Source organism: Canis aureus, chromosome 33, assembly GCF_053574225.1.
Source record: "Canis aureus isolate CA01 chromosome 33, VMU_Caureus_v.1.0, whole genome shotgun sequence".
In the NCBI taxonomy this organism is placed as follows: Eukaryota; Metazoa; Chordata; class Mammalia; order Carnivora; family Canidae; genus Canis; species Canis aureus.
In genome coordinates, this window is record NC_135643.1 from 32,742,298 (window position 1) to 32,754,521 (window position 12,224).

A 12,224-nucleotide genomic window follows, 5' to 3' on the forward strand; every position below is an offset into this window, starting at 1 on the left:
ATGAGAAACAGCCTGGGGACCCCTGGGTGGCTCAGACATTGAGCATCTGCCTTCAGCTCAGGGTGTGATCCCAGGTCCAAGGATCAAGTCCTGCATTGGGCTCCCTGTGGGCAGCCTGCTTCTCCCTCTGTATCTCTGATTGTCTGTGTCTCTCATGAATAAATAAATAAACAAATCTTAAAAAAAAAAAAAAAAAAAGAAGAAGAAGAAGAAGAAGCCTAAGAAAGAAGTTAGAAAGAGGGATCCCTGGGTGGCGCAGCGGTTTGGCGCCTGCCTTTGGCCCAGGGCGCGATCCTGGAGACCCGGGGTCGAATCCCATATCAGGCTCCCGATGCATGGAGCCTGCTTCTCCCTCTGCCTGTGTCTCTGCCTCTCTCTCTCTCTCTGTGACTATCATAAGTAAATAAATAAAAATTAAAAAAAAAAAAAAAAAAAAAAAAAAAAAGAAGTTAGAAAGAGGTGGAGCCATTACAAAATAACCCTTGCTCAAGAAGAAAGACTGGGTAGCTAAAAGAAAGGCAAGCTTCCTTTGAGCTCAGGAGCAGACTGCTGAGAGCTAATAACCCAAAACACAATTTTCTATTAAGATTTTTCAGACAAAGACAATAATAAACTTACAAACCAAGCAGCTAAAAAGTTAACTAAACAAACAAACAAACATAAATAAATAAAATAAATAAAAGATAGGGGGATCCCTGGGAGGCTCAGTGGTTTAGCGCCTGCCTTCGGCACAGGGCATGATCCTGGAGTTCCGGGATCGAGTCCCATGTCAGGTTCCCTGCATGGAGCCTGCGTCTCCCTCTGCCTGTGTCTCTGCCTCTCTCTGTGTCTCTCATGAATAATAAATAAATAAAATCTCTAAAAATAAATAAATAAACAGATAAATGATATTTAAGAAGTCTTTTAATAATGTGAGAAACATTATATATATATTTTAAGATTTTGTTTATTTGAGAGAGAGTGTGTGAGAAGATTTTATTTATTTATTTGAGAGAGAGTGTGTGAAAAGATTTTATTTATTTATTTGAGAGAGAGAGAGTGTGTGTGAGAACAAGTAGGGGGAGTGGCCAGCCGAGGAAAAGGGAGAGAAGCAGGCTCTCTGCAGAGCAGGGAACCTGATGTGGGGCTCGATCCCAGGACCTCAAGATCATGACCTGAGCCCAAGGCAGACGCTTAACTGACTGAGCCACCCAGGCACCCCAAGAAAAACATAATATATTAAGAGGAAAAGATACAAAACTATCTATACACATCAATCTAACCATATTTTTTAAAATAGGCCAAAAAATGCTGGAAACAGTAATAATTATCAGTGGCAAGGTTTTATTTTTCTTCACTTTTTTTCTGTATTTAAAAAAGAAAACACCCCTCAAGATTAAAAAAAAAACAACAGTAATATGGAAAATAGAGTAAGATACAAAATAAGGGTAAATGAAATGTTTCACTTTCTTTTCTTTCAAACATGTCTTCTAGAAAGAGCAGTGCCATATAATGAATATCCCTCCAAATATGATAATAGCATCCCCAAGAAGAAAAACTAATTTAAATGATTTATTCTGGAATTTCAGTGTATTCTAATTAGTGCTACAATTTTAATAGTATTACCATGGTTCCTAAACTGCTCAACAAGGTACTTTGGGGTGCCAGAGTAAACTCATCAGGGTCTCCACAAAATGTTTTAAATTTAAGGGAAGGGGTACCTGGGTGGCTCAGCTGGTTGAGCATTTGACTCTTGGTTTTGGCTCAAGTTGTGATCTCATGGTTGTGAGACTGAGGCCTATGCTGGACTCCACACTCAGCAGAGTCCACACAAAAGATTCTCTCTCCCTTTGCTCCTCCCTCCACTTGTGTAGTTTCTCTCTCTCTCAACTAAATAAATAAAATCTTTAAAAATTATAAAAATAAAAAAATAAAAATTAATTTAAGGGAAATAAAGTGTCACTTGACATCTATTGATCATTGAATGAACTAACTCAAGGTAGTTCAGTTTCAACCTCAGATCTTATGTCATTTCTTTCAATGGCATATCTTTTGAAAGCTGTTTTCAGAAACTGCTATGATAAAAATCAATTACCATGTGAAAATCAATGTGAACAAGAAAACTAATCTATTCTAAAGCTTGGGAAGCTGTGCAATACCCAACAAGTGCATATATTCCATTAGTTATTGCATGTATTTAAAAATAAAATGCTTACATGGGGCTCTGCACTGGGAGTAGAGCATACTTACAAAAAAAAAAAAAAAAAAAAAAGGCAGGGTCAGGGAGTGTGTGCCTGGGTGACTCAGTTGGTTAAATGCCGACTCTTGATCTCAGCTCAGGTCTTAACCTCAGTGTTTTGAGTTCAAGCCCCATAGTAGGTTCTGCCCTGGGCAAGGAGACCACTTAAAAAGTAAAGTAAAAAATAAAGTAAAAAGTAAAGTAAAGTAAAATAAAATGCTTACAGTAATCCATATACATATATCAAATCATTATGTTGTACATCTTAAACTGGTACAATGTTGTATGTCAACTTTGTCAATAAAATTGGAAAAAATAAAAAGCTTACAAAATTACCAGGACATAATACTTAGTAAGTTGTTCACTACTATCTAATAAATGGAATTGCTAGGCTTTTTTTTTTCCCCCAAAGGATGTAATGAAAACAATTACTGAGATACAGGGGGCAGGTCATGAAACCAAATATCTCAGGACTCTCTATATTATTGTAATCTCATTACATGAACAGAACATTCTATATCAAAATAAAACAATATAGGAAAAAATGTACCTGTTGAGAATCCTGGTTCAGAGGAGGCAACTTTGGTAAAGCTTGCAAAACTTCTGCAGTCGATCGTTTCCTAGCTAGAATAAATAAAATATGATTTTATTCCTCAGACGTATAGGTTTTTAAATTTTTAAAAAACATCTCTAGGGGCACCTGGCTAGCTCAGTCAGTGGAGCATTTTTGACTTTTTTTTTTTTTAAGATTTTTACTTATTTATTCATGAGAGAGAGAGAGAGAGAGAGACAGAGAGAGAGAGGCAGAGACACAGGCAGAGGGAGGAGCAGGCTCCATGCAGGGAGCCCGACATGGGACTTGATCCGGGGCCTCCAGGATCACGCCCTAGGCCGAAGGCAGGTGCTAAACTGCTGAGCCACCCAGGCTGCCCACGTTTTTTACTCTTGATCTCAGGGTTATAGGTTTGAATCCCATGTTGGGTATAGCAGTTACTTACAAATAATAACATCTTTCCAAAAATCCTCTTTTATAAAGCAAGGAATACAACTTAAGCTTGAAGATAGGGTAGTTTTGATAATTGTTGAATCTGGATATTTCAGGATTCACTCACTATTCTGTATATCTGTATAGTATATGTGTAGTCAAACATTTCATAAAAATTCAAGAAAAAATACTTTTTTGGTTACTTTCTAAGTCAATAGTAGAAATGTTTCCTTTTCTTTTTTCAAACTAATTGAAAAATAAATACCAAGCCAACAGTTAATAACTTATACTAAAATATGCTAAAAATGAAGTATTAACTGTTGGAATAAAGCTAAGACTATTAAACTGCTGCTATATGCAAATACAGACAAGAAAAAAAGCACTTAATGCTATTTTTAAATCTATCTTAAACCCATTTGACTCTGGTTTGAGGAAAAAAAAATCAACTATCTTCTAAGTACATTGTACCAGGCACTGGGAAAATAGTAGTCTCTTTAACAAAAGGCCACAAAAAATTTAAACAACCAGATAAATTCAGATTATGATACAAAAGAGCTTCATAACAAAGGTTGATATGATAGAAAATAATGTTAGATAGGATGATTAGAAAGATCTCTCATGAGAAGCAACATTTGAGATCTGAATACAAGAAAAAGCTACTAGCTATGCCAGGAATAAAGGTGTTCAGACAAAAGTCAGAACAGGCAGAGAGTCTCCTGCCAACAGGAGAATTGACAAGTCTGCAGAATGGAAAAGAGGACAGGGTGGCTACACCATACTACCTACTTGAGTATCTGTTTAAAAATAGGATTTTTTTAAAAAGAGTTTATTTATTTATTCATGAGAAACATGAGGGGGGGAGGGGGGAGGGGGGAGGGAGAGAGGCAGAGACACAAGCAGAGGGAGAAGCAGGCTCCATGCAGGGAGCCGGACATGGGACTCGATCCCAGGTCTCCAGGATCAGGCTCTGGGCTGAAGGCAGCGCTCAACCGCTGAGCCACTGGGGCTGCCCTGGATTTTTTTTTTTTTTCTTAAAGAAAAAGATACATATTCAATCATATCAATTTCTTTAAGAAGACTATAGTCTTCTTCAAGAAGACTATAATCTTCTTCAAGAAGACTATAATCTTCTTCAAGAAGACTATAATTTTAAAGTGGTTATTATTTGTAAAAATGAAACTCAGAAGAGCCTGGCTGGCTCAGTGGGGGAGCATGAAACACTTGATCTCAAGGTAATGAGTTCAAGCCTCATGTTGGGTGTAGAGATTAAATAAAAAAAACTTTATTGTAAAAAAAAAATCATAGCTCAATCTAGTTAAAACTTCATTTTTAGTCAACTGTTATTTCTGGTTTCATTATTTTCCCAATACATATCATAAAGAGGTTAGCATCTCTAAAATATAAAGAACTCTTAAAAATCAATGAGAATAAAAAGACCAACAGCCATTAAAAATCTGGAAAAAAGGGTAGGACAGTTCATGAAAAATATATACAACTGATGCTTAAACATATGAAAATATGTTAAATTTCACTTGTAGTAAGAGAAATACAAATTTAAATACACTGAAATGCCATTTCTTATCTATCATATTAGCAAAAATTCCAAAGCTTAGTAACACACTTTTGGCAAGACTGGAGAAACAAACACTCTCCCACATTACTGGTAGGGGTAAGAAATGGAGGGAATTTTGAGGTATCCAATAAAGGCACATATTTACCAAGCAACCCTACTGCTAGACATTTGCCCTGAAGATACACTTCAATGTGCAAACACACACACACGGTTACTTAGTATCACATTATTTGTAATAGCAAAGTATTGGAGACAGGTTGCATAAATGATGGTTTATCCACAAATATTACACAGATGTAAACAATAAAATGAAGATATGTCCTCTGAATTGATAGGAAGCAATCTCCAAGACATAGTAAGTGAAAAGAAGGTGCTAAAGAATATATACAGTATACGATCTTTTGTTGAAAAGTTAGGGAATAAGAATGTAAATATGGAGGTATTTATTTTTGCAAAAAGAAACACAGAGATGACATATTGGCTACATATAACAGGTAGGTAAAAACAAGATGAAAGGCATAAGGAAGAGATCTGAGTTTATGGTTTTATACAGCTTCGATTCCTGAACTAGATTAATATTTTACATACATCAACAAGGATGGGCAAAAAAGTCCTCATACTGAATATAAACAGTGAACTTTAACTATATTAACATCAAATGATAACATAATCACACTAAAGAAAATAACCCAAGTAACTTTTTTAAAAGATTTATTTATTTGAGAGAAAGCATGCACATGAGCAGGGGAGGGACAGAGAGAGAGGAGAGAATCTCAAGTAGACTCCCTACCCAGCACAGAGCTGATGTGGGGCTCAGTCCTAGGACCCTGAGATCATGATCTGAACTAAAACCAAGAGTTGGATGCTCAATCAACAAAGCCACCCAGATGCCCCCACCCAAGCAACTTCTGAACATAATACTCTATCTTCTCAGTAGGATACATGGCAAAACCAAACAAGAAAATCAAAGGATTTGTGAACTTTACAAACTTGCTAGTAGTGATAATAGTGTAATAATTTGGAAGCCATTTGGTGTGTAGTATAGCCTGGGTGGCTCAGTTGGTTAAACAACTGATGCTTGGTTTCAGCACATCATGATCTCAGGATCATGAGATTGAGCCCTTGTCAAACTCTGCACTGGGTGTGGAGCCTGTTTAAGATTCTCTCTCCTCCTTCTGCCCCTCCGCCTGCTCTCTCGTTCTCTTAAAAAAAAAAAAAAAAAAAATCTGTAATTCTTTAATGTAGCTTCCAGAGCAAATACTTTTCATCCTCTGAGATATATAAAGAACAATCCAAAACAAACATGTCAATCTAACCTTCAGAATTACTATCTGGATTATATGTCTGTAGAGTTCCTTGTTGTTTAAAGGTAGTATTTTTCTTTTTCAATATTTCCAAGCCTTCTAAAGCTGTACTATGCTCAGACAATGACTTTAAAAGGGAAATGTTATTTATTAATCCAGAGAGTTCTGAAGGATTCCTAGGACTATTCCAATGTTGTTTGCTTTCTCCAGCAGGTTCTACTTCAATATGGTCATGGTCTAAACTTCTAATCCTTCCCAAATCTTCGGATTCAGGAATACACGCTTCTGTTTCTTTGGAAATAGGATGCTTTTCTCCCAGAGGGTACAACAAAGAATTGGAAACTTGGGTATTTGATTTACCAAGAGCAACAGGTTCTTCAGAGTGATTCTGATTAACATTTAATTGTTGGATACTGATGTCACTGCTAGAAGTTGACAGTAAAACCTGTTCATCATTTTTGTCTAATTTATTTCCCATTATAAAAGGCTTAAGCCCAGACTGTTCCGAGAATAGGCTGTTTTTAGGAATCTGATTAGTGGCTATGTTTAACTGAGGAATATGTAAATTTGAGCTTATACCTTTAGACTTACTCAGTAGTGAAGCAACATCATAGTTAATTCTGACTTTTTGTATAGATTTATTAGCATCTTCATTATTATCTACATATACATCATCAGTCCACTCTAAAGATGAATCAAAACTGCTTAATGTGTCATTATACTCTTCTATTTCTTTTCTGTTTCCAGTTTTCCAAGGTCCTGTGTCAAAACCTATACACGCTTTATCACAAAACTGTGACAGCAGAGTCTCTTTAGGAAATGTCTCTGTAGGCTTATCCTCCATAGATGTTAAATGAGACAAATGTTCACTGCCAACTTTCTTACAGCTTATATTTTCACATCTCTTTTGAACACTTGAACTGCCATCATTAACCAGAGTTTCCTTTACCCAACCCTCTGAATTCTGGGAAATTTTGTTATTTTCTTGGGATTCCTCCTCAGAGTCACTGGTTTCAAAATTGTTCAGATTAAAAGTCACCTCCACAAGTGGCTGTGTTACATTACTCATTGGTTCAGGAATACTATTAAGATTTTCATTATCAGTATTACTTTTAGAAAGCATATTGGTAAAGTCATCAGAGATCCTAGAATTGTTACTTGTAGAAGACTCAATTTGTAGATGTTCAGATTCTGGCAGGGACGACATGGGTTGGTCATACTTTTCTGGGGTTCCACATATATTTATCTTCTGAGCATTTTCTCTAATGAGAATTGATCCTTTTAGACACATCTGGTCATCCTGACTAACAGGTATTTTATTATTTTTTTGAATGTCAGATTCTGATAATAAGCCATCATTCTCTACACTGCTACAGGTAAATGGTAAGCTGTTGCTTTTACAGAATGAAGGAATTTCCAATTTTACTTCCTGATCGCAAGATTGATCATTATCACCTACTGGCTTGTCTTCATTATAGTTTTTACCCTTTTCAGCACATGTTTCAAAAAATTGTATCCTTTTTTGTACAAGGTCTTTCAAATTTAAATTTACATTATCTCCCTGAGTTTTGGGTTTCCTTTCTATATTATTTCCATCTTCAGTAGAAGAACGTACAGGTGAACTCTGTGAGGATAAATACATGGCCCATCTGCTTTTATAGCTCATAGTATTTTCCGATTGATGCTGGTAGTATAAATTGTCTGTGCTCTTCACCTCACCACACTTGTCTTGTTCAATTATGCACTTTGGTGTAGAAGGAATGTTTACACTTTCTTGTAGTTGTATCTGAGGGAAATGTTCTGTAATCCCAGAATCTAGTTCTTTACCCATACTAGTTGATTTGGACTTCAGAAGAGCTAATATCTGTGCTTTGCTTCTGATGTTTTCTGAAACTCCTAAACAGTGAGATGTCAAACCATCTTTTTTTATGGCCTCATTGGATAGTAAAGAATCTGAATGCTTATTTACAGCATAGACAGGTGAGCAAAAATAATTTTCTTCACATAGCATTTCTGGGTTATTCTTAAAGGATGGAGTAGAGACAACAGAAGAATAATATAAGCCATTTTTCTCTCTGTTCTTGTAAATGACACTGTTCTCAGGGTCTGTTGGCATATTATTTGTATCTTTCTTGCCAGCAGTAGAAAACAAAGGAGGTGTGTTGTAGAAGGGAGAAAGAAAAATAGGGCCAGCTTTCTTAGCCTCAGGTGATGCAGCTGATTCATCATTTTCTGTAATAACCATTTTCCTTGGCACTTGACGTGGTCCTGGAAAACCCTAAAAATATTAAAACAGTTGTTAGCTCTTCCATTATCTAGAAACTATGAAGTGAATTGGCTAAAAAAAAGAAAAAAGAAAGAAAAGGGAGTGTGTTTTGCAAGGTAAAGTAATAAAGATATAAAATTTGTCAAATTAAAATGTAAACACTCATTTCTAATAAGATTTTTCTAATTGGGGTTTACTTCCTGTCTACCTAAACTTGCATTATGAAGTACCATTTTAATGATAGAGTACAATAATTTCAAATTCAGTACTTCTTGAAAGAATATAAATATACATTGATTTCTTATTTTCAACAGAGAAACTTACAGTAAACTTCCTTTTTAAACCAGCAGGCTGACATCCAAGGGACCGCCCAGAGGATATAAATTTCCTTGGATTTAACTCTGATGTTTCTTTAATGACATCCGGTTTAATAGCAATGCTTCCGGCAACTTTAACCTCCTCAACTGTGATTAAGTATCGATCACCTTCTAAGTCATCTCCAGGCTTCACCTAAATTTTAAATAAATTTTAAAGAATTTTTGAAAATAAATTTAAGATCACATACATCTAATTATTTGATTATGTGTTCCAGTAGGTCATTAGCACTAGCAAAACACAATATTCAATAAATAATTGTTACAATGTATGAATCAATAACTAAATCTTCATTTATTTTCATGTACCAGTTAACTATCAATAAGCACAAAAAAAGGATAATAATATAGCAAAAAAATTTTCACTAATTTGCTTATTCAATATTATATATGTGAGACCCTTTGCAGGAGGTACAAAAAAAAGACAAATATGCCCTCTCTCAAGGAGCTCACCAAGCAAGACAAATATGCACTCTCTCAAGGAGCGCACTAAGAATCCATACAACTAAATGTACTTTTTAAAATTAGAGCTGTCAAATACCAATGATACATTTTTATAAATTCATGTCAACTACATGCTCATAATTACCACATATTAAATATTATTATAAATTACAGTTGCTTAAATCATATTCCAAAAAAGCATTTTCATTACTTTAATAACAATTTTTTTTTTGAAAAATCAAAACAAACTAACAAAACCCCCAAAATATAGCACTCGCCATTGTCTCTGACTGAAGCATAAAAATGATCATCAGGGCATCTGGGTGGCCCAGTCAATTAAGCAGCTGCCTTTGGCTCAGGTCATGATCCCAGAGTCCTGGGATCTATCCCCAAGCCAGGCTTCCTGCTCAGTGGGGAGCCTGCTTCTCTCTCTCTGCCTCTCCCCCCTGCTTGTGCACACACACTTGCTTGCTCTCTAATAAATAAAATTTTTTAAAAATAAATAAGATTATCAACCTAGTGGTGATATACAAAATCTGTGTATTATCACAGATAATATGCTTAGTCTTTTCTAATGAAATGATTTAAAATGAAGTAATAACAACAGTAGTTATATCCAATTAAGCATCTACTGAGCTAGTACTTTTCATAGACCCTCTTGATAAATACAAAAATACCACAACCACTATTAATGTCACAAAAAATTTTTAAAGATTTAACATCATGGCCAAAATCAACATAATAATAATAATAATATGCATTTTAACACTTTTAGAATCATCATACTAGGGTGCCTGGGTGTCTTAGTCGGTTAAGGGTCTTCTTAAAGGTCATCAGCTCAGGTCATGATACCAGGGTCCTGGGATCAAGTCCCATATCAGGTTCCCTGTTCTGTCCTGTCCGGTGGGGAAGCCTGCTTCTCCCTCTTCCTTTGCCCCTCCCCCTGCTTGCACTCTCTCTCAAGCTCTCTCTCTCTCTGAAGTCAATAAATTTTAAAAATCTTTTAAAAAAACTTACTAAATTGCACTTTATATAAATTATTTCAAGTTTTTAGACCAACACAATAAAGTCTCTTATTGTCTATGTTTTACCGTATCGAATTTAGATACCATGACTTGAACAATATTCATAAAGGAGGTAAAGAGATTTTTTAACTTAAATATAGAGATTTAAGTAACTTAAAAATAGAAACATTAAAATACCTCAAGGCACTTAAGAAATATACTCTCCAAACATTCTCCTTTGTCATCATATAAAACTGCCTATATTAAAACAAAATAAGTGTTAAAAAGAAACAATATAATTCTGCTTTTCTTAAACATCTTCAATAGCAAATCAAAACTGTTTATATAAGTAAATCATATCATGAGAGAAATACCCACTTTGTTCTGGATTAGAAAGTGCATCTACTTCAAATGTTTCCTAAGCAACTATTCAGTCTGTGCAAAAAAACAAAAGTAAATGCATAAGAAATTCATGAACTTAATCTCTACCAGGAGGATCTTGGAATGGAACTTGGAAAAAAACAGAATTGGAATGCATTATAGGGCAAAACAGGAAGCAAGATGAGTAAACAAATTACAGTAATGGTGTGGCATGGAGGATTGGGGAGATGATCAATGCTTGAAGTAAGTCATCAGCATTGGGATAGGAGACTTGTTTATGAGGTATAAGGAATAAAACTTTAAAAAGGAAAGCTACTAACTGGGAAAAATACTTACAAATCACATATCTGAAAAAGGTTTCAGTAAATATATAAAGAGTTCTCTACAAGTTGAATGGAAGAAAAAAAAGGAAGCTAAGGTAATTATAATTTTCTGGGTTTCTCCTTGTGTCTTTAGCCATTTTTTTTTTTTTAATAGAAGTTTCTCCTCTAGCCCCTTATATACTGCGGATTCCATCATCTTAGAGTAGTTTGGCAGTTCCTTAAAAGGTTAAAAATAGCAATTCCACTCCACTCAGTATATATAGAGAAATGAAAACCTGTCTCCACAAAAAATTGCACACAAATTCACAGCAACATTACTCATAACAGCCAAAAAGTGGAAACTCAAATGTGTATCAATTGAAGAATGGATAAATATGATATATCCATGCAATAGGCTATTACTGAGCAATAAAAGGAATAAAGTATTGAAGCATGCTTCAAGGGCAGCCCCGGTGGCTCAGCGGTTTAAAGCCACCTGCAGCCCAGGGCATGATCCTGGAGACCCGGGATCGAGTCCCACATCGGGCTCCCTGCATGGAGCCTGCTTCTCTCTCTGCCTGTGTCTCTCTGCCTCTCTCTCTCTCTCTCTGTCTCTCATGAATAGATAAATAAAATCTTAAAAAAAAAAAAAAGTGAAGCATGCTTCAACATGAATGAACCTTGAAAACATGCTATATGAAAGAAGTCATTCAATGAAAGGCCACAATTATATAATCCCATTCATGTCCAGAACAGGCAAATCTATGGAGACAGTAAGTAGACTAGTGATTGCTCAGGGCTGGGAGGTGGGTACTAAGTAGTGACCATTAGTGGGTATTAGATTTCTTTTTGGGGTGACAAATGTTCTAAAATTGATTAGATTGTAATGATGGTTGCAAAATTCTGTAAATATACTAAGAAACAATGAACTGAATACTTTAAATGGGTTAATTGAAGAGCATGTGAATTATATCTCAATACAGCTGTTTGAAAGATTGGTGTTTACAAAGGCTCTATCTTTTCTCTGCTATTCTTTACATTCTATACTCTATCCTTTTTTTTTTTTTCTTAAGTAAGCTCCACACCCAGTATGGAGGAGTCCAACACAGGGATGGAACTCGCCACCCTGGATCAAGACCTGAGCTAGGATCAAGAGTCAGACGCTTAACCAACTAAGCCACCCAGGCACCTGTCTATACCCCATTCTTGAATAATAACATCCACACAAAGCAGATCATGTCATGCTTCTGCTCAAATCCTTCCAGTATCTCCACAGCTCCCAAAGAACAAGAACAAAAGTTCTTTCAATGACCAATAAGGCCTAAATAATCCCCTTGATCTCCATTCTTATCCTTGCTCACTCTACTCCTAGT

General features: G+C 35.6%; 1 protein-coding gene across 11 annotated transcripts in view; it reads right to left on the reverse strand.

Annotated features, from left to right (window-relative positions):
* ZGRF1 (zinc finger GRF-type containing 1) overlaps nt 1-12,224 on the reverse strand; it is a 77,123-nt gene that overhangs the window by 53,565 nt on the left and 11,334 nt on the right. For 9 of the 11 annotated variants that reach the window (XM_077882312.1, XM_077882311.1, XM_077882308.1 and 6 more), the window contains exons 4-7: nt 10,367-10,426; nt 8,671-8,856; nt 6,093-8,358; nt 2,769-2,842 (exon numbers count right to left, since the gene is read on the reverse strand). In XM_077882312.1, coding sequence (XP_077738438.1) covers nt 2,769-2,842; nt 6,093-8,358; nt 8,671-8,856; nt 10,367-10,426 — 2,586 coding nt within the window. Of the gene's footprint in view, nt 1-2,768; nt 2,843-6,092; nt 8,359-8,670; nt 8,857-10,366; nt 10,427-10,546; nt 10,604-12,224 lie in introns of all 11 variants that reach the window. The other 2 variants (XM_077882310.1, XM_077882309.1) reach the window with 2 other exon arrangements.